Genomic DNA, 23585 nt, shown 5'->3' on the forward strand with positions numbered 1-23585 from the left:
CAGATTAAGTGTGCGAATTTGGGCAACCCAATGAACCTCTCTATACCCACGTTCCTTACAGTCAATGCGAAATGTAACAGTAATGAACGTAGAGAGTTAGCGGGAAGATTAAATTAGTTAATACATAATAAGCAATAAGAACGAGATTCCAGATACAGGCTAGCAGGTGCTAAATAAAGGTCAGCTACTCCTTCTTTTGTAAAAGAATTAACATTCTTATATTGAGAAAGAAAATGCAACATAATACCTATCACTTTACCTAAATTTAATATATGCAAATTCAAACTTATAATACATTATACCAGAAATAATTATTTGCTTCACAAAATGTTTCCTCATTTTAGAAAAGGATTCAATCGGAGTCTTTTGAAAATACTGTGCTACTTTATGGAACCAAACTAGAATATACGTTTATTTCCTTAATAAGTGGGTATGTCTCCCTGCCGCCCCAAATCCATATACTGAAATCCCCAATGTGATGATGGTAGGAGGTGAGGGCCTTTGGGAGGTGATGAGCTTGTGAGGGTGGAGCCTGAGAAATCCTTGGCCCCACCCATGAGGTGAGGGGGTCAGGAGTCTGCAACCACGACGTGGGCCTTCAGCAGACATCAGACCTGTCAGAGTCACGATCCTGGACTTCCCAGCCTCCAGAATTGCTGGGAAGAAATAAACACGTGCTGTGTTACAGCAGCCGGGACTGGCTGAGACAAGAAGCTCTTTGAGGACACTGGGCAGCCAGGCGCTATTCTACTTGCTTTACAAGAACTGTCTCATCTGCTGGTCCTAACGACCTGACTCGGCACAAGCAGGTACTGCTATATTTACGGGGGAGGGAAATGGAGCACAGCTCTGCCACGTGACTGCAAGGTCTCTGGGAATTGCGGTGGAGCCAGGACCTGTACCAGGCAGTCTGGTTCCAGTGCTGGAACACGTACCCACCACACTCCACTGCCTCTGAGGCGTTAATTACAGACAAGCCACTCAACAGATCAGGCCCACTCGTGCTGCAGAAAGCCAAGGAGAACTAAATAAAAAGGCCTCTAAAAATGCCACATGTTCCCTGAACTATTTCTGAGATTCAGCAATATTTTTTTACTGCTGATGGGGCCCTTGTTCCTGTGTCCCCTTTGGGATCTCTGAGACTCTGAGGAACGAGGCCTTTCTGGCTTGCAGAATTTTCAAGAAACTTCACGGATTCCATGACATCCGCCAGTACCGCTGTGGCCCATCTCAAAGGTGCACAATTTGACAAAGATTTCCAGGGGCCGCGATGCCCTCTATGCTGCAGATCTTCTGCATGCTGCTCCCAGCCTGGACCGCTTTCTCAACCGGAGCAGCCACATGCTTTGTAAGCCACAGGGATGCCATAAAGAGAGGTAGCAAATGCAAGCCAATGATTACAAATTAACCCTCCATCCAATTCGGAGGTACTTGAGCTCTGGCCTCAGAGTCGATGGCTCTGTCTTCCTAGGCGCTCTTGGCACCCTGTGTATGGTGACGGCAGCTGGCTGTGAAAAAGTGCCCAGACAGCTCCAGATGCTCCTGAAATCTTGACGCCAAGCAGACCACTTGGCTCTACAACATGTTCCCTCCTGTGTTCCTATAAACATTGAGATTATGTAAATCCCTGAGCAGCTCAGGTCCATATACCCCAATCACAAAAGGAAAAGCTCTTCCTGAGAATGTCTCTAAGAGCAAAGGGAACTTGGGGGTTGCTAGGGGCACCTGCTCCTCCCTCAGACCAGGTCTTTGCTCACCCCAACACTGTGTGACTATCCCTGTCAAGCACCCTAATCATACCTGCTTGTGACAGCATAAAAATGTCCAGTTTTCTTTTTCTTTCTGCTCTTTAGGGCTGCACCTGTGGCATATGGAAGTTTCCAAGCTAGGGGTCTAATTGGAGCTGTAGTGGCCAGCCTAAGCCACAGCCACAGCAGATCGAAGCTGCAGCTGCAACCTACACCGCAGCTCATGGCAATGATAGATCCTTAACCGACTGGTTGAGGCCAAGGATCAAACCCGAATCCTCATGGATACTAGTTGAGTTTGCTACCACTGCACCAGAACAGGAACACCCAGGTTTTTTTTTCTTTAAAAATTTATTATTGGAGTTCCCACTGTGGTGCAGTGGGTTAAGACTCTGACTGCAGTGGCTCAGGTCACTGCAGAGGCTCAGGTTTGATCTCTGGCCTGGTGCAAATTTTCATGCAAATCACAGATAGCATACATATTATTCTGATAGCAAATCACAGATGCAAATGACAGATAGCGTCCGGTCCATAAACTTAAATTTTCCAATTTTAATGAAGTAAGGACACTAGAAACGGAATGTATGCTATAAAACAAAACAAAATAATTCACATTTCATAATGGTTCCAATCTACGATTCCTGCTGAAAATGGACTTTTAGGAAGATGTGGGTGTTGGGGGGTGGAGATGGATGGGGGTGGGCAGCATCCAAGAGGCGGCCTTGGTCACCCAGGCCCAGCATGGCTGGTGGCTAGAGAGGAAGGGCAGAGGCAGCAGGAGGCTGAGAGGAGAGCCATCCCTGTCAAAGGCACCAGCTCTGAGATCAGGCTGCCTGAGCTTAATCCAAACACGTCGCTCACCAGCCAGAGGGCTGTTACGGGGTTAGAGGAAATAATACATGTAAAATGCTTAGAGGAGTGTCTGGCACAGAGTAATTGCTATAAACGTGCTACCGATTGTTTTTTTTTTTGTTGTTGTTGTTGTTGTTTTTTATGGCCATGCCTGATGCATGCAGAAATTCCCAAGCCAGGGACTGAACCTGCGTCACAGCAGGGACGGCACTGGATCTTTTACCCACTGTGCCACCAGGGAACTCCCACAAACCTCTGTTGATGTTGTTTTTATGAAACAAAGTGTCAGATGCTGCTGTGGGGATCTGCATAGAGGAGCCCTGGGAATGGGGTGCGGGTGCCCGTCGATGGCAGGGGGGGCGTGGAAAGGTGGAGATGAGAGCTGGATGCTGGCCTTTTCCACTTCCGGTGTCCCATGGAGAGACGACAGTGTGGGCCTGGGGAGAGGGGCGTGGGGTCCAATTCAGATCAGCAGATCCCTGAGTCACCCACACAGAACAGCAGGTGACATCTCCAAATCATCTCCCTTACGAGAAAGAAGATGGATTTGGCAAGAGCACTCTTTCTACCAGGAAAGACAGGCCTGTTCACGGTAATCATACTACTGCCACCTCGCTAACTCCCAGATAACATTCACTTAATACCAGGAATATGTGGCAGGACAACAATTAGGCTCTAACTGGCATCCTCTTCATTTGAGTGTCGTCAAAACGCCACGTCCAAAAACGTGATTTCCTTTTGGTAGTAAGAATGCTTCCTTTCCAATCTCCTGTTCTGGCTTTTCATACATCAGCCATCTCTGAGGGGGGCTCCAGGAATGCGAAGTTCTTCTGGCATAAGAAAGGGATTTAGCAATTACCTTCTTAGTAGGCGAAGCCCAGTGACATGAACTGGGTGCATGGCAGTGACAGCTGTACAATACCACAAGCAAGGAAAAGCCAGGGTCTATTTTTGGAATTCAAGAGTGAGATTCAGCATCCAAAAAACTGTGGGGGAGGGGGGGCAGGAATAAAATAATCAGATACCCCTCAAATTGAGCCTGGAGCTGAAGTCTAAATTTCCTCACTATTAAAAAAGAACATTATTCACCTTTGCGGGCAGGCCGGCCATATCCTAAAAGGTCTTGTAAACACAGATCCTTCAACTGATTAGAAAGGTTCTCTTCTCTACATCCTAGATACTTAATGAGTCAATTAATAAAATGTAATTCCTGGCAGTGGTGTGACAATTAAAAAAAATGCAACATGGCGTACGAATATTTCATTTCTTTAGCAATGAAAAGCTAAGCAATTTTGACACATTGGACGATTGCTTAGACCCACGGATTGACATAATCTGAGAACGTGCTGACCTTGAGATTATCTCGTCCCATCTTGACTTTAAAGGCGAGGAAATGAAGACCCAGAGAGGAGACGGGACCTGCCCGGGGTCACACAGTGGCAGACCCGAAACGAGAAGGCTGGTCTTCGGAGGCTCAGGCCAGAGCCCTTACTTCTAAATTCACTAAATACCAAAGTACAAATTAGAGTGGAGTTGGAGAGAGCTCATCTACAAGGAGTCTGGGGCGAGGAACAGCTTCTACAGAGCATGCGGACGGGACTCTGAGTGACAAATAAAAGCCCTCCCGCCCAGTTTTGAAAAAACAGACACCATCCGTCAAGGCCGGCTCGAAGTTTCTCCTCTGGAAATAAAACAGGGCAAACCCCCATATCCATGGCCCGGTTTCCCACTTCTCTTTTTGCCCTAAAACAGCAATATGGCTCCAAGCAGAGGAGGGCCTAAATTTTACTGCTTTGGCAACATGCTTAAATTAGAGGCAGTAGAGGGGGTTGATTTTCAAAGGTCACCAACTCGATTCTGGAGCGTGAACGCTGGATGCTGCCCTCTGGCATGCTCTCCATTCAACTCCGTGAAGCAACTGCTCCAGGTTGCATGGTAAGGGGCGCCGGGCTTCTACTCAAATCCCGCTTCGACGTGGTTCTGTTACTCTTGCAAAATGAATCACTAAGTTCAAGAAATGGGCATTTCATTCCTCTCCCTCGTGCCTCCTCAACTGCCCTCACTGTTTGGTCTTTGTTTTCAGCCCATCTCCCCTGGCTCTGGGGACTTCAAATACAACCGCACTTGAAACACAAGACCTAGGGAAGGACGTGAGGAGTCCAGGTTGCTCACCAGGGGCGTGTCTTTTACAAGAGAGGCGCTGGATGAATGCTTGACTATAGACCGAATGTTAGGATCCACTCGTACAGAAGTCCTCTGGCGGGTGGGGGGTGGGGAGGACACAGACTAACAAGAAAGCTCTATGTGAGAGGTGACATGCAAAGAATCGGGTGGTGACACCCTATCAGAGGCTTGGAAAGTATGGCCTCGGGGCCAAAGCCAACCTGCTGCCTGTTTCCATAAAGTCTAAAAGCTAAGAATAGGTTTTATGGATGAACAATTACCATAAAGTTGATGAATGGAAATCCTGAATTTGAACCCAAATTAGGAAAACTATTATTCCCCCAAACAATCCCATTCTTCTCATTCATGGAACTGTATTATAGAAAGTTGTACTCACTAATTATATTTTGAATTTTACCAATAAAAATCTTGTGAAAACCTACACAATCTTGTTATACCTACACGATAGCCTTGATAATGGCCCTTGGTCCTCAAAGCCTAAACTATTTAGTGTCTGGCCCTTTATAGAAATATCCGCCAACTCCAAGACTAAAGGGATGGGACACTTTATGTTAGAGGAAAGAAGATGTATAATAGCTGTCTTCAAAAATGTGATGGCTGTCGCTGAGGCAGGACTGGACTTGCCCTATTGCTCCAGAGATAGGATAGGTGAAAGGAGACGAGTTTAAGACCAATCCTTTCTAATAACCAGAGAGGGATGGAATTACATACCAAGAGCTGTGCTTGTTATTTTATACCTATTGTCTCTCTAAGCTTCATAATAATCTCTGAGATGGAAGTTCAGGGTGGCTACGTATTTTTACCAAAGTCACACAGCTAGGAAAGACCAAGATTTGAACCCAGATCTGTCTGACTCCAAGGCTGAGTTTTTTCACTACACAATGAAAGACTCTACTAAGGGTCAAGGATCGTTGGTCAGGGTTATCACAGAGGGGAATTTTTATATTAGAAAGAAGATTATCGACACCACTACTAGCAGTGGTAACAGTAGCATGTATTTTACATACACTATCTCTTAAACCTCATAGTCTTCTTTAATCCTCAGAAGTAGGTCCTACTATTACCTGTATTTTCCTTCCTAAGGCGCCAGGTTTAGAGAGGTGACCAAGGTTCATACTTGGTATGGAGAGTAGCAGAATTGAGATTCAAGCTCAGATCTGATATTAAAACATGAGCTACTGTTAAGATGGCAATACTATCCGAAGTGATCTGTAGAGTGAATGCACTCTCTATTAAAATTCTAACAGTCTTTTTTACAGAAATGGAAAAGCCAGTCCTCAAATTCATGGAATCACAAGGGGTCTTGAATGGGCAAAACAATCCTAAAAAAAGAGCAAAGCTGGAGAACTGGTAAATTCCCAACTTTAAAGCTTACAACAAAGCTACAGCAATCAAAATCATGTGGTATTGGCAGAAGAATAAACATAGAAAACAAGAGAACAGAATTGAGGTCTCTGAAATAAACCCACATATCTATGGCCAATTGATTTTTTGACAAGGGTGTCAAGTCCACCCAATGGGGGAAAAAATAGCCTCTACACAAATGTTGCCAGGAAAACTGGATCATCACATGCAAAAGAATGAAGCTGGACCCCTACCTGATTCCATATACAAACATTAGCTCAAAATGGGTCAACAACCTAAATATTTGAGTGAAAACCATAAAAATTCTTACAAGGAAACATTGGAGTAAATCTTCATGACCTTGGATTTGGCAATGGAGTCTTAGCCATGACAACAAAAACATGAACCACAACAGAAAAAATGCGCTAGAGTTCATCAGAATTCAAAACGTGTGTGCACCAAAAGACATTATCAAGAAAGTGAGGAGTTCCTGTCGTGGTGCCGCAGAAACGAATCCAGCTAGGAACCATGAGGTTGTGGGTTCAATCCCTGGCCTCACTCAGTGGGTTGAGGATCTGGCATTGCCGTGAGCTGTGCGGTAAGTCGCAGATGTGGCTCAGATCCTGTGTTGCTATGGCTGTGGTGTAGGTTACAGCTCTGATTCCACCCCTAGCCTGGGAACCGCCATATGCTGCAGGTACAGCCCTAAAAAGCACAAAACAAAACAAAAAAAGGAAAAAACAATCTATGGAATGGAAAAAAAAGTCTGCAAACAGTATATCTGTTAAGAGGGTTTTTGGGCTGTGCCCAAGGCATGTGCAATTCCTGGGCCAGGGAGCAAACCCATGCTACAGCAGTGACCTGAGCCATAGTAGTGACAATGCCAACTCATTAACCCACTGCACCACCCGGGAACTCCTGTTAAGGGTTTTTATCCACACTAAATAAAGGGCTCCTATAACTTCACAACAAAAAGGCAAACAGCCCAATTTAAAAATGGGCAAAGGTCTTGAGTAGACATTTGTTCAAACAAGATACACACAAGATGAATATGCACATAAAAATATGTTCAACATCATCAGTCAATAGACAAACCCACAATGAGACACCATTCATACCTACTAGAATGGCTATAATAAAACAAAAAAAACCAAAGCCCAAACACAAAATAACAAGTGCTGGTGAGGATGTGGAGAAACTAGAACCCTTGTGCTTGCTGCTTGTAATGTAAAATGGTGCAGCTGCTGTGAAAAACTGTGCAGTAGTTTTTATACTTAAATATAGAATTATCATATGACCCAGCAATTTCACTCTTGGATATATACCCAGAAGAACAGAAAACAGGAACTCAGATATGAGTATACCTAATGTCCATCACAGCATTATTCACAATAGCCAAAAGATGAAAACAATCCACATGTCCATCCATAATTGGATGAATAAACAAAATGTGGCATATACACACAATGGAATATTATTCAGCTATAAAAAGGAACACATACTTTAGTGTGTTCTGATACACACTAAAGATATATTATTACGACACAGCTGAACCCTGAAAACATTAGGTTAAATGAAATCAGCCAGAAACAAAAAATTAGCATTGCATGATTCCATTTATATTATACACCTAGACTAGACAAAATCATAGACCCAGAAAGTAGATTAGAGGTTACCAGGTTATGGGGCTTTCGGGAATGAGGAGTTACTGCTTAATAGGTACAGAGTTTCTGTTTGGGGTGATGGAAATTTTGGAAACAGAATGGTTACACACTGTGAATCCCATTAATGCCACTGAATTGTGTACTTCTAAAATGGTTAATGCTGCACTTTAGGTTAATTTTTTTTTTTCCCGTTGAGAGCCTTAAGAAGAGAGCAATGATGCTTGATGCAAAAATCACTTCCGTGATGGTGAGAATGTAGGTACCAGTGGCCAAGTCAGTGGCTGAGATTCTTTGGAGGCAGGCCTGACATTCAAATGTGATATGTCTGATCCCTACAGGGCTGATCCCCAAAGCTGGACCTATATTGCTGCTCTGGGCCAAGCAGGGCCCACCGCTTCCTCTGCTGCTTATTTCCCAGGTAAATGACCTTTAACCTTTGGGCCAACCTGGGGAAGACACACTCACTGCACGTCCAGGAACTGTTTACCTTCAAATCAAAGAAGAAGGAAGAGAACGTACATAGGTTTTGAAGCGCTGGTTTATCCAGCAAGTGTTTATTGAGCACTTATCAGGAATCAAATGCTCTGCCTTGATTTCTCAGAAGTCTGTGGCTCCATTTGCACCAGGCCACCCTGAAGCTTTCTAGGGACCTTGTCCTATAGGTCAAGGCTGGGTTTCTGCACAGCGAGTGGGGCTGCATGAAATAGCAAACGCTAATGTAAACTAACAAGTGGTGGGCGGTTAAGCAGATTGAAGTTAGATGTTCAAGCGTTTTTCACAATGCTGCCTGATTAGATGAGTGTTTGGGGTAGGGATGTGTAAATGTCCCTCTGGTACCAGCAGTAGCCAGACAGTTCTACCCACAGAACTGAAAAGTTGTTGCGATTTACCATAAACAAATGAATGCGAGTTCAATAGGAAAGCTAAAAATACCGTTGTCTTTAAAGCGGCCATGTCTAAGTAGAGGGGACACACACCCTGCAACAAAGACCTCATGACCTTCTGTCAAAACGGAGCCACTGACAGTCGAATTCAAGAAACAAACCTCTTTACAGCTTGGGTTCATTCTAAAAAACAGAGAAAGCAGTGCTTATTGCTTTCCTTTTAATAGCAGGTTGTCATGCCAACGAGTGCTTCTCTTTAAGCTGAAGGGGGAGAAAAAAAAAAAGGAAGGGCTCCTTCCTACACAAACCTTTCTGCAGGACTCACATTCATCTTTTAAAAAAAAACACGGTAACTCGTAGCCCTGGAGATACGGTAAACATGGCATTTGCATTTAAGGGATGTGATACACCTTTGGTTTGCAGCCCCTTTGTGCAGTGCTCTGTGTCCAGCATCTGGCTGAACGGGCTGCGACAGAAAGAAAGGCACTGTGTGGGCACAACAAGGCACCTGTCTTGAGATGGAAGAGGAGCCTCCGTCTTGAACAAAGGAGACCGAGAGGGCAGGGTTTGGGAACGTGGCACTACTCCCTGAGCAAGCACAGTTCTTTAAGGGCTGGGTCTGCACAGCACTTAGACACACACAAAGGTGTCAGTGACAGGAAGGGCGACAAGGAGATGGGCTGAGAGCCACGGCAGAGCCACCCCACACTGTCCCTGCTGGTGCAGGAGCAGGCCTGGGGCAGCCACGCTCTGAGGCCGAAGGGCTGATGTTGCTGGGGGGCGGCGAGAGAAGGGAGGAGAGATGAGGACGGGCCGAGGAAGCGAGACCTCTTCTCCCACAGTCGCCTGGTGGAGGTGAACCCTTCTGTTCGGAAAAGGTTCCAGGTGGTACAGAGGAAGATCCCTGCAGCGGCTCACAGAGCAGCCCAAGTGGGATGCGCCTGGCACCACGGCCCTTCCATCATCCTCTCCTCCTCTTCCCCTCAGAGAGCAAGGCTCACAGCCCCGCAGCTCCATGACCTGGACGATGAGGGTTCCACCTGCTCTTAGACTTTTTAATTCCTATTGGGCCTTGAAGAGCCAATTCTTACATCAGCTGGTTGCCATCCTCCCTGGCACCCCAACCTGCCAACTCGGCTACACCCAGCCTGGTCCCTTTACCTGCACTTAATGCCCCTGGCACCATCCAGTCGGCTCTCACTGCTTCTCTTTTCATGTATTTCTTTTTGATCTCCCTAACTCGACTGGAAGTTTCTGGAAGTCAAAAGACTGTTTTTGTATTCCTGGTTGCTTCCCTGTGCCTGGCAACTCCTGTGCCCACAGCGGTAGTAACAGCACAGCAGCACGTGGCTGGTGGTCAATGAGCTCTATGCGCTGGCCTCTGTCCTGAGCACTGGGATGGGTGCGATGATTAATCCCTACTTGACAGAAGGAAAGACGGAGGTCTAAGAGGCTATGGCAGATCCAGAACTCACGCCCAAGCTCTCTGACTCTACGGCCTGTGTCCAGGACGCAGCAGGTGGCTGACCTGGGCTCGGGGTTTGAGGAGGCAGGGATCGGGTGGGGGTGTCCGTGGAGGTGAGAAGAAGCATCAGGAACATCCACAATAAAACATCCATGATGCCATCCCGTTCCTTGAGATTTACATAGATGTACATGCATTTATTCATCAAGAGACGCCCGGCACGGTGACCTCTAAAGCATCTGTGGGTAGCTAACTATCTCAGGACAGCGGGACTGTCCGTGACTTTTTTCTTTTCCTTACTTGTAGGAATTGTTTGGTTCTTCAAGGAGCTTGCAGAGCTGTGGCATAAGGCAGAAAGACAAACTATGAAATCGATTTCAGTATAGGAGGAAGAGGAAAGCAAACCAAAACTAGAAAAGGAGGAAAAAGAAGAAGGCCGAGGAAGAGCCATGAAATGTTTCTCAACACAAGGGTGTTTGAGAAAGATCACTTTGGCGATGATGCTGGAGATGTCCATGGGACATAAAGAACCACCTGGATGATGATCATGACAATCAGCAACATCCTTGGGGCCCAAAGAAGTGATACGGGAAGTTTCACATCCAGTTACCTGCCATGGCCAAATGCCCCCAGCTGAGAAATGGAGAAACAAGTCGTGGTCTGTCTGTACAGTGGGATGTTACTCGGCCATTAAAGGAAAAGGACAGAAACATGCTACCTTGAGAGCATCATGGTAAGAGAAAGAAGCCAGACACGAGAGGTCCTATACTAATTTATAGGAAATACTCAAGACAGGTAAATCCACAGAGTCAGAAAACAGGTTGGTGGCTGAGAGGGACTGGCAGGAGGGAGGCATGGGGATGGGGCTTCCTTCGAGCGTCATGAAAATGTTTTGGAATTAGACAGAGGTGATGGTTGCACAATAGCGTGAATGTACTAAATGCCTCTGAACGGTACATTTTAAAATGCTTAAGTTTATGTTATATAAACTTACCTTAATTTAAAAAAAAATCCAGTTAGACTTTTAACCTCGTATCCTCAGAAAAATGGAAGGACAGATGAGAAGAGAAAAAGAAAGTCCCAGCAAATGAGGAAGCAGGACGCTTATAGGTAAGATGTGGCCTGAGACCAAGGCGGGGTGGGGGTGGAGGACCCAGCTCAGCCAAGGGTGGACCACGCCCCCACCTCCAAAGGCGGACTGGCCCCTGAAACACCACTGTGCACTTTTTCCTTCCTCCCACACAGCCCTAGATCTGAGACAATTTGGCCACCAAATGTTTGCTCCATCGGCAAAACTAAGGAGAAGCAGCAAGAAAGGCTAAGGCCAAGGATTCAAATCCTTCATTAGCAGATGCAGACCCTGCAGAGCTAGTGGAGCCCCCTAGCGTCAGCCACCCCAGACGGTGACCACCTGCTGCCTGGCTGCCTCCCCCTGAACTGGGAGCCTCCCATGGGCAGGGACCGAGCCTGGCTCACGGCTGCATCCCTGCCTTCTCACAGCCCCTGCTACAGAACCTGGGACTGCAGACCTACGTGTTAAAAAAATGAATGTCACCCATTTCATATATTTTTGACCCATTGATTCGTTTTTTGGGGGGAGGGCCGCGCCTGTGTCATTTGGAAGTTCCCAGGCTCGGGGCTGAATCAGAGCTGCATCTGCTGGCCTACACCACAGCCACAGCCATGCAGGATCTGAGTTGCGTCTGCGAGCTACACCACAGCTCATGGCAACACCAGATCCTTAACCCAGTGAGCAAGGCAAGGGATTGAACCTGCATCCTCATGGATATAGCTAGGTTCCTTTCTGCTGAGGCACAATGGGAACTCCATTGATTCATATATTTAATAAATAAAATACAGATATGGCACAAAATTCAGAAGGCTCCCAGGTTTATACAGTGATAAACTGCCCTTTCTCCCACATTCTACCCCAGCACCTCCAAGGCAACCCCCGGCACTGTTCCCACCACTGACAAAGTGATAAGTGCAGTGAAATTCTGAAATGCAAAGCCTGCAGCAACCAACCCGACTGCCCAGTGACGCTGGTGTCAGGTCGTCAGCACGAGATGAAGCTACATGTGATGTCAAGGTGAAAGTCATCTGGCCGAAAACAAGGTTCTAGGATTCCGTGATGGGCGGAGGCGCCTGCCAGGGAGCCGCCAGCTTGCAGGGGAATGCCGCTAGGATGACAGCCGTCCCCCTAGAGTCTCCCCCGGCATGACCGGAAGCCTGTGGGCAGCCTGTCCACCACGTCAGCCACCCCAGGCTCCTCACACCTGTTTTGGACACAGGCAAGTTTCAGGCCAGGGGCAGGTTCTATCCATACGCGATGGGAAGAAAGTACACATGCAAACCGTACTTAGCCTTGGACTCTCAGAGCTGTTAAGTGGTTTGTCTGGGAGGGAAAGTTTACTTAAAAGAACCCAACTGTGGGCTGGGTGGTACTTTCCCTACAGATGGGCTCCTGGACAGGAACTAAGCCTGCAGGGAGCAGAGGATCCCAGGACATCAAAGCCGCTGGGGCGGGGAAGCATCGGGGGCCAATCCCCAGCCTGGGAGAGTCCCAGGGGGGCGCGGCATGTGTGACCCGAACATCTGGACTTGTTGTTTTATCCAGCCAGATTGTGAGGGGATTTTTTGGAAGACTGAGTAACCACTGCCCTGTAGAGTCACCAAACCAAAGACTAAAAAAAGATCCATGCCACTCAGGCTCATCTGTTCTCCCAGGCTCCTGCCTAATGTGGCGACACACCGGCAGGCAACAGGGTGAGCCGGGCGCTTATCTGATTTCAGCCAATCTGTTACTGTATTTCATTCCCTGTCCTCATGCCCAGAGGCTGTTGCAATGTGTGTAAATTTAGAAAAAGAAAGATAAATAACACGGAAAAGTTCATTTTGACAAAAAGGACTTGTTTTTCTTTCCTTCCCTCTTTTTACTCCACTAAGGAAAAGATAAAATGATCTTGTTACTGGTTTAGCCTCTACCAGGGTGGCTTTGGTATTCTGGGCAGCAACTCAATACTGCACGACCACAGCCTTCTGAAACTGTAAAACAGTCAGGCTTTCTTAGTAGCTGAGGGAAGGAGATGGCAGGGCCTGGCTGGGGTCTCTTCTGAGCAAGCAAGACTACGGGAAGATGGTACTAGCTCATCCAGTATTCACGGCACCTGACGTCGCCACTGCACCAGGAGTTACGCATTGCTCCTTTCAATAAAATGAGGTCTGTTTGACAAGGAAATAAGTATCACAGATGGAAGATTTGCATTATGGTGGAGATCACACGGCTTGAGAAATGCTTGCCTTCTCTCACACAGACTCACCCCCAGAGGGTTCACGGACCATTGGTAGGACGTGACCATTGGTGAATTCCACCACCTCATCATTGAGCCCAATTCCCATTCTGCAGAGAAGGAAACTAAAGCTGAATGACGGCTCAAGGCTGCGGGTGACAGGGGTTGAGGGCAAGGCCAGGTCCCCCATCTCTTTCCAGCGTTTACACCACCACCACCACCCACTGCCTGGAAGTCGATCCGACTCAAGGGCTGTACCTCTGACAGCATCTCATACTGGCCTCTTCTTCCAAGAGCAATGGTCAGTAAATCATAGACCACAGATGCACTCTGTAAACTGATGAGGCGATCGCTCTTGTGCTCAGGTATCCGGCTCAGCACAGCGTCCCGGTTGGCCTGAAAACAACACGGAAGAGAGAAGCAGATGGTGAGCCGGCCTGTGCACACAGCTACCACTTTGTGTAGGGAAGCCACCTGGGCCCTCTTGCCCCTGAGGGCCCGCCCGAGGGTCTGGAGCCACGGGCATGAATGAGTAAGGGGTTGTTTGCTCCAAGTCCCCAGAGCACCACAGCACATGGTACCTGGCGTTATCCAGACACGGCCAGCCTGGAGGGTACTTGTCCCTGGTGGCAGGCTAAGAGCTGATGCAAAGCAGCGCGGTTTCTCTTGGGCTCAGGTTTACAGTCAGTCATGCTGCAGACACAGCCGCGCTCTGGGGCAGCAAAATCGTCCATCAAGGAGGCCCTGCTGCCTCTCATGTGTACATCCCGCCTCTGCTCTATATTAAAGAGCAGGACAGCGTCCCCAGGCCCACACTTCCCGTCAATGAATGGTCCCATCAAGTTCCATCAGTGCTACCTCCATATACCTTACTTCTGTCTCGCCAGAGCCACATTCAAATCCCTGTGTGATGGCTTCGCTGGAACAGACTACAAAGTCTGACTCAGTCTCGTTTACGGAAGCACAACACAGAGGTGTAAGAGAAAGCAAGAAGCAGATTTTTGTTTTAAAAGATGTTCCCACAAAGGACTCTAGAGAACACCAAGGCAGGCCTATTTCACCTCCCCGCCCCCCACTGCTTAGCGCAGAGATAACACAGGACTACTATCTTGTCTACCTAGAGTAGAGACCACCTGCTCTTCATAGCAATAAGTTTTCTTTCTTTTTTTTTTTTTTTTTTTTTTTTTTGCTTTTTAAGGCCATACCTGCAGCATATGGAAGTCCCCCCCCGCCCCAGGCTAGGGGTGGAATAGGAGTTGCACCTGCTGGCCTACACCACAGCCACAGCAACACAAGATCCGAGCCATGTCTGTGACCTACACCCCAGCTCATGGCAACACTGGATCCTTAACCCACTGAGCGAGGCCAGGGATTGAATCCGAGTCCTCATGGATACTAGTTTGGTTCATTACCACTGAACCACGATGGGAACTCCCTCTTTTCATGACTTTTGAAATTTCTCTACCGACTTCTCCAGACATAGCATATGTACTAGACTCTAGCCGTAGCTCATTCTCCTTCTCTCCCCAGTAGGGAGCTCAATATTCAAAAAGATGGATTTTGCTTGTCTTCTTTCCCCTGCTAATTAACAGAAGTCTCCAGACCTCTGGGCCTTAGAGGCCCAGAAAGGGCCCCTCGGGTTTCTCCATGAAAGTGGCGCATGAGGTACCCGGGTCACTGGTCCAGACAGGCTGATGTTCACTTTCCCATGTGACAGTCGGAAAGGCCACACACACACCTTCTCCCTCGCTAATGAGGCGCAAGCTTTCTTTGGTGTGTGAGTCCAAGGCATTGACTTGCAGCCTCCCATCAGTACTTACTCATTTTAAAACTCCTTCCTCTTAAATGTCAAAGACAAATAAGAATATATAAGACAGGCGACTTCCTGCAAAGTGAGTCATCTCTTAGGGAAACGAGCTTGCTTTTGAAGATTTCATTCTTGGTTTTCTTGTTAGGAGGGCCTTTTGAGCCAACAAAAGAAGCTCTGAGGGAAATAACGCCTGCTACAAGTGGTCTCATTTATTTAGCTGCGCTAAATGTTTCACATTGAGACCAATGCCCGGGAGAGAAGGGAACAAAACCAAACCCTACTTAAGAGAGATTTTCAAATTATGCCAAATGCATTCTTTTCTTCTTTTTCTTTTTTCATTTCCTTCTCTTAGGAGAAAATCTATCCCTGTCTTTTGATGAAAAAGGTACAATATAGAACCTCAAACAGGTCCACAAATAATAAGTACCCCAGAAGACTGTCTCAGTGGTAGCCGTGCAAACACAGTTCCGAGAACCCCTTTCTCCTGGGGGATCTCATTTGATCCGAGGTGAGTACACCATTCAAATCCAAATGAGTGCTTGTCGGCGGCGGAGAGACTACCCACCAATGTGTGCTTCTGAGTTAAAATCGGAACCAATGAAGAATACAGTTTTCTCAGATACCCCCCAAAAAAACCCACGGCAATTCTCAATTTGGATTGAAATGGAGCACATCTATTTTCTGTCCAAAAACTGAAAAAAAAAAAAAAAAAAATCAAGGAGTCAAGGGAGATGAAAAAAGGCTTCCAAGAGCAACTTAACTTAGACTTCCGCCTACGTCACTGAGGAATGATTTACCGGGAGAACTTAACCACTTTGGTTGGCACAGGGCCCTTCACATTTACTGTGCCTGGATCTCCCCATCCTCTGAAGAGGCTGTCTGGAAATGAAATACGACACAGTCAAATCCGACTGTCTCAAAGGGACCTGAACTTTGGGTGTGCTTAGTTTCTATCACTTTGCTGAGGGAGCGGGCAATCTGGAAGCGGTTTCCCAAGACTATAATCTACACTGAGAGCCAGCATTCTAGAGAGGCGGCCATGCTTCCCAAATTCCAAACTGCAACACAGGATCTGACAAGGGAACACAATATCTGCGATCAGAGTTCTCCAAGAAACCAAAAGTGTACCATCACCACGCTTCCAGAACTTTGACGCTGCTACAAACCGAGTCTGCCCAAAGGAGGCGAACTGCGGGGCTGGGAAGAGGCGGGTGAGGCTGTGGAGGGCATGTCAGAGACGAGGCGGCACGAGCGGCCCCATCACACGCTCGATGGCCAAGCCTGGTGAGACCTGCCTGTCTGAAAACTGGTTACTGGATGCCCCGGGGGCCAGCCTGCGCACATAAGCTCTTCCACGACGGTGCCAGGGCACAGGAGGGAAGTAAATGACACCATCCTAAGTTACCGGCTGACAGTCAAGGAAAGATGAACCACGGGGTGGGGAGCCTGTGTCCTTCAGAGGAAGTGGGGCCAATGACGTCAAAGGGCCTCCACCTAAAAAGAAGCGGTAACTCAAGCAGTCTTGCTCTTGTAAACATCTCAGGGCCATTTCACAGAACAAGAAAACCTGAGGCTGTCAATGAAGGCAAGGAAGCCCCCTCCTGCTTAATCCTGGCCTCCCATGACCTGCCTGCATTCAGCACGGGGGCATTCTTCTTGTGCCCCAAGTCTGCTCCCCTGAGTAGATCACACACCTCCGTTTAGACTGTAAGCAGGGGAAGAAGGGAAACACCTCCTGCTTTAATCAGGGCTCCTTTTTCTACTCCTCTCTCCTCCTGCCTGGTGGGGTGGGGGTTATGGCCAGAGGCAGGATCATCGACTAGAAAGAGCAGCAGGCCCCTCGGTCTGCCTGCCCTGGGCCTCCGGCTCCTCATCTCGATGAGTAGGTGGACGTGAAGACCTCCGGGCCCTTCCAAGTGCCAGGGGCTCGTCATTCTGCTCAGGGGCTCAGCAACCACTGTTTATTTGCCAAGGCGTTAACCACAACACCTTAGTCCGGAATGTTTCAAGCCGGGCCGTCATGCCCAGCGATACGCAGAGCAGAAACCCAATAAATGACGAGTGATGAAATTCCAGACCTAAATTTGATATCCAGGCCAAATACTAAGAAAACATTTCAAAGGAATCTGATGGTCCAGCAAAAAGTCCCTGACAACAGCAGAGCCAGGTAACAGGAGTGCAGAAGCAGGCTCCTCGCCTGGGACCGTGCAATGCCTGGGGGACAGGCGGGGGCTCAGGGAGAGGACCTGGGCAGGAGGATGAGGCAGTTTCATCAGGCTGCTGCTATGGAAACCACAGGTTCAAGCATCCAGTGAGGGATTTACCTCCCACCAAGGCAGACAGAGAAGGCTCACAAAGGTTACCTTCTTGGGAGCTTCCTTCCCCTTTTCGGGTTCCTTTGGTGGTCATTTTAGCTGTAGTTTAACCAACTACAACTGTGTTGGTGTTCAATCAATGCTTGGTGGCTAGAGGAAGGAGCTCAGATACCTGCTAACTGCTAAGGGAAGAGAAGCTCTGTGCTCTGGGCTGACTCGGGGACATTTCTAGCCAATCCGAGAATTAGAAACATCTTTTTTTTTTTTTTTTTTTTTTTTTTTTTTTGCTTTTTAGGGCCACACGCACAGCATATGGAGGTTCTCAGGCTAGGGGTCACATTGGAGCTGCAGCTGCCGACCTACGCCACAGTCACAGCAACGCCAGATCCAAGCCGCATCTGCGACCTACACCACAACTCATGGCAATGCTGGATTCTTAACCCATTGAGCGAGGCCAGGGATCGAACACGAATCCTCAGGGTTACTAGTCAGGTTCATTACCACTGAGCCAAATGGAAACTCCGAAAAACATCCTTTTTTTAAACCACTCTAGTTTTTATCCCACCAGGTATCCCCTTTCTAAAGCATTCTTGTCCAAAGAAGAAGAGTCACCCTCCTTAGAAAGTCGCCATATCAAAACAGGGACTACAGGGGAAAAAAAGGTAAAAACACATTCTACTTACCATTGATTCACTAATCAGCAAGAGCAACAGGGCTTCTTCAGTATTTTCTTGAGGACAAAAAATGCTGTATAAAGAAAACTGACTTTGATATATGGCAATTTCAGAGGAACACAAAATACATGACCAAGAGTAGAACTGAATGCTCACAGCTTCTAGATTTCTGTGTCGTATAGGACCCATGAAAAACACAGTATAATCTTGACACCTGAATTCATCTGTTTATTTCCATGGTAATCTACGGAATTTATACATTTTAACTACACATTTTAAAAGCAGGCAGGCAGCAGGGCAAAGCTGTAGAAGCCACGCTGAAAACCCAAATAACATTTGTGCCTATTATAGAGGCAGTCATTCTGATCCCTCCAAACTGACGTTATCGAAATTACACAAACTTTCTCCAAAACTCATTAGAAGGTATAAACTGCAGACATTTCACTACACAGTCCCATTCTTTCCACTCACTTGCTGGCATATTTTATATTGTCACAGAGATGAAAGAGGAGACTAGAGGTAATTTTAGAGTTTGAATAACTTCTAGAATACTGTAAGAATTTAGTGAGCTATCTTACCTAAACACACATGGTTTATTATCGGGTGACATGGAAGAGCTGTCTTATTAATCAATTTTATGGAATTTGGCTGAACTCTAATATCTTGGATTAAAAGAAAAAGCTTTTAAGCTCAACATTGCTCAGGATTAGAGAACAATAAAAACCAAACATAACCCGATCTCCATTCTCTATATCCTATTTTTATTGTGCTTTGAGTATTTTAAAAGACCCTCCAGCACTTCCTCCCATTCTAAAGCTCTAGCATCCTTTGAGTAGAACTGCAAGTCTTATCAGCAACTGGGCCAAACTCAACTTTTTTTTTTTTTTTTTTTTTTGTGGAAGAAGAGTGCAGTAAAAATGAAATTGGTTTAAAAAATAAAAACACAAAAAACAAACTCCTGGATGTTTTGGAAATGACTAAATAAGAACTAGATTTATATCTCTCCAGGGGAAACACTGTAATCATTTAACTTAAGACAAGGGATGATTTCTAGAAAAAAAAATGACCAAAACATGTTTTCCAGATCATTATAAATGCTTGTTCTCTTTGAAGTGCTGCCAACTTTTGTACTGCATCAAAGGACCACGAGGAGGAAGACAGAAAAGTACAGTGACTAATGCTCTTTTTACAACTCTGACGTCCCTCAAGGTAAGGAAACCACCTGTGGAATGGTTCCTATTGCTCTTGCAGGGCCAAAATTTTATAAAGGCCTGTCCTGGGGGTGAGGAGTGAGATTCTAGAATTTGCAGTGACCTCCATAAAGAGGTAGCTTGAGGTGATTTGGGTTTTTAGAAGATGGAACACTGAGTTCCCCTTAAATTCAGAAATAGTGCCTAGAGGCTTTGAATTAAGAATGCTCGTGTGTGTGTGTGTGTGTGTGTGTGTGTGTGTGTGTGTGTGTGCGCGCGCAATTATTTCCTGATATCCTGGCTCATGCTTACATGCACCTGGGACCTTATGAATAAAGCAGTTAATATTAACCATTTTTTCATGGCTAGCCAGGTCTGCATTGTCCAGACTAATTGAAAAGAGAGAGAGCCCATGTTAATTGTGACTTAACACCAGCAAATTCAGTCCCTGGATAATCCCCAAATTCCACTGGAGCTATCCAGCCTACTTAAATGCGAGGTTGTGTTATTTTTACCAGAGCTGCTAACAAGTAGCACGTTAACTGATCCTAATTCGACTTCCTCTACCCTTCTTTTCAAGGCCAGCGAGATGGGCACTCGGGGCTCTGCAAAGCTCTCAGGACTGACAGGAAGAAAGGGGGCGGGCAGAGGAGGGGGTGGGGACAGTTTTAAGAGACATACTTGAAAGACTACACACTGGGATGCTCCCCTCTCCATAAGTATGACTTCTCTAGACCCATTTCTGGCCATTCTTTCCCTCCTCCCTGTTACGGGAGGTGTGGAGCTCAGGGCGGACAGTCAAAATTGTGGGGGACCTCCTTTGGCGATACTGTCCTCTGGGGCCAAGAGCCTCCAGGGGAGATGCCGGGTGCCCAGGCCTCAGCCTTGTGGATCTGGAAAATGGGGCCTGGGACCTGGAGGAACTGATCGAAGGGTTTTTGGTTCACAGCTTTGGTTCTGCCATCAAGGAGTTGTCAGGGTGCTCCAATGTCCCTCGTCTTTACACTTTGAACAGCATCCACATTCTTACTGAAAACCTCTGCGTGGGCTACCAGGAGGTTCACGCCTGTACTTAGGAGGCCACAATAATTACTTTCTCCTCCTAGGCCTACAGAGGAGTTGAGGACAATGCATGGCACTCCTGGTGTTCAATAAACCGTCATCCACATCCTGGCACAGGAGTGGTTTCTCGCCCTCTTCTTTACTTTGTGCTAATTACTAACCTAATATGCACTTAATTATCCAAGGCAGCTCAAGGGCTGTTTATGAGGAGGAAAACAAAGGAAGGAAAAGTATGCTTCAGTGAAATGCACACATATGTGCACTAAGAGATATGCTGTATAAGAATATAACCCATGTGGGAAGAAAGAATGGATATATGTGTATGTATAACTGATTTACCTCGTTGTACACCTGAAACTAATACAAACTAATACAGCTATACCCCAATAATTTTTTAATAAAAGAATATTCATAGCAGTGATCTTCCTTTTATTTCCAAATGAGAAAGCTAAAAATGGATGATGATAAGCGAAGGAAGAAGGATTTGCATAGAAATTAATTAACTGGAGAATAGAAACACAAGCAGAGAAAATCAACAAAACGAAAAGTTAGTTCTTCAAAAAGATCAATAAGCTTTGACAAATTTTTTAGCTAGACTGACCCAGAAAAGAGGGAGAAGATTCAAATTACTGAAATGATAAATGGGAAATGGAAGCAGGTATATGACTACCAATCTTATAGAAATTAGGTGTGTATATAAGGGTGTGTGTGTGTGTGTAAATACTATGAACAACTGTATGTCAGCGAATCAGATAACTTAGATGAAATGGACACATTTCTAGAAAGCCATAAACTCCCAAAACTGAAGAAATAAGGAAAATCTTCATAGATCCGTAACAAGTAAAGAGAGTGGATTAGGAACCGAAAACATTCCCACAAAAAAAATCCCAGGACCAGATGGCTTCACTGGTGAATTTACCAAATACTAAAAAAAAAAAAAAAAAAAAAAAAAAATTAATAGCAATTCTCCACAAACTCTTTTAAAAAATAGAAGAGGAAGGAATACGTCCCAGTTTATCCTATGAGGCCATTATTATCCTAATACCAAAGTTAGACAAAGACATCATGAGAAAAGGAACTATAGATCAATATTTTATGGCTATTGATGCAAAAATCCTCAACAAAATACTAGCACATCAAACTCAGCAATAAATAATGATACCTAGGGATGCAAGGTTGGCTTAACATCTGAAAATCAATTAATGTAACACATCACATCAATAGAATAAAGGACAAAACCCAGATGATTATCTCAGTAGAAGCAGAAAAAGCATTTGATGAAATTCAACATCTTTTCACAATAAAATATACTTAACAAACTAGTAATAGCAGGGACTTTCCTCAACCTGATAACCTATGAAAACCCACAGCTAACATGATACTGAATGGTGAAAGATTGGACGCTTTGCCCTTCCTAAGATCAGGAATAAGACAGAGACGTCTGCTCTTCCCACGTCTATTCAACATTGTACTGGAGATCCTCGCCAGGGCAATTAGGAAAGAAAATAAAATAAAAGGCGTACAGTTTAAAAAGGAAGAAGTAAAACTATCTCTATTTGCAGATGACATGATCTGGTATACAGTAAATCCCAAGGGATCTAAAAAAACTATTAGAACTAATGAACAAGTTCAACAAGATTATAGTATACAAGATCAATATAGAAAACCAAGTCTGTATCCATATACTTTCAATGAACAAACCCAAAGAAAAATTAATAATAACAATTCCATTTATGATAGTATAAAAAAATAGCACATGCACAGCAAACAAAACAAAACAAAACAAAAAAGCAAAACTTATACCCTGAAAACTACAAATCACTGTTGAAAAAAATTAAAGAAAACCTAAACAAATGGACAGGTATCCCATATTCATGGATCAGAAGACAATATTGTTGAGGTGGCAATACTCCTTAAATTGATCTATAGATTAAATGCAATTCCTATCAAAATCCCAGTTGCCCTTTCTTTTTTTTTTTTTTTTGGCAGAAATAGATAAAATAATCCTAAAATTCATGTGAAAATACAAAGGACTGGGGGAATGCCAGGCGACAGCTAAGGGGTGCTGAGCTTATTTGAAGGGTAATAAAAATATTTTAAATTTGATTTTGGTGATGCGCTATGCGACTATACTAAATGCTATATTAAAGTGAATTATATACACTGTAAATGAGTGAATTATATAGTATGTGAATTACATTTCAATAAAAGAGTTTTAAAAATGATTGTGCGTATCTGTGTGAAATAAAACTTGTATCTCAGTAACCAGTCATGGAATGAAAATCTTCCCTTTAGCAACTGCATTTTCTAGATCTGCATTTTTGCCTTCATAATTCTCCTTGTACAGATGTGGAAGCTGATGTCAGAAGAGTGACAAAGACTGAGTGGTTCAGGACATCAGGGAGAAGTGGCCAGCACCATGAGACATTCTGCCTTCGAGGGGCAAGGCCAGGTCGGAAAAGCACGCAGAGGGACACAGAGTTCCATCCATGTGTCAAACCTGACTGGGGGAGGGAGCAGGAACTGGATTCTTCAATATACTGGTACCTTGGCTATTAAAAAGCTTCTGAAGAAGAAGAAAAATCAAGGGTCTATTTTTAAGGGGTTTTGTTTTGTTGTTTTTGTCTTTTGTCTTTTGTCTTTATAGGGCCGGACCCATGGCACATGGAGGTTCCTAGGCCAGGCGCCCAATCAGAGCTGCTGCCACCAGCCACAGCCAAGCCAACCAGATCCGAGCCATGTCTGCAACCTACATCACAGCTCATGGCAATGCCAGATCCTCAACCCACTGAGCGAGGCCAGGGATTGAACCCACAACCCCATGGTTCCTAGTCGGATTCGTTTCCGCTGCGCCACGACGGGAACTCCATGTTTTTAAGACTTAAATATCACCTACAAAAAGAACCCCAATCTTGCTGCTAAACAGTTCACTACAAGGGGTCAGGATTTTAAAAGTGAGCGTTTGAGAAGGGCTAGGACAGATGGTCTATGAATCCAGATAAGTACCGAGGAGTAAACGCAGGCTGTGAATTAAGCAAACTCATGGTTCAATAAGGCCATGAAAAAAGGGGGTAACAGCTAAGTTACAATCAGCCTAGGGGGA

General features: G+C 45.6%; 1 protein-coding gene across 5 annotated transcripts in view; it reads right to left on the reverse strand.

The window, feature by feature from the left end:
* TTC7B (tetratricopeptide repeat domain 7B) overlaps window positions 1-23585 on the reverse strand; it is a 248963-nt gene that overhangs the window by 110713 nt on the left and 114665 nt on the right. For all 5 annotated transcript variants that reach the window (XM_021099609.1, XM_021099608.1, XM_021099606.1 and 2 more), the window contains exons 8-9: window positions 18240-18303; window positions 13690-13827 (exon numbers count right to left, since the gene is read on the reverse strand). In XM_021099609.1, coding sequence (XP_020955268.1) covers window positions 13690-13827; window positions 18240-18303 — 202 coding nt within the window. The remainder of the gene's footprint in view (window positions 1-13689; window positions 13828-18239; window positions 18304-23585) is intronic.

This window comes from Sus scrofa, chromosome 7 (assembly GCF_000003025.6).
Source record: "Sus scrofa isolate TJ Tabasco breed Duroc chromosome 7, Sscrofa11.1, whole genome shotgun sequence".
Lineage (NCBI taxonomy): Eukaryota > Metazoa > Chordata > Mammalia > Artiodactyla > Suidae > Sus > Sus scrofa.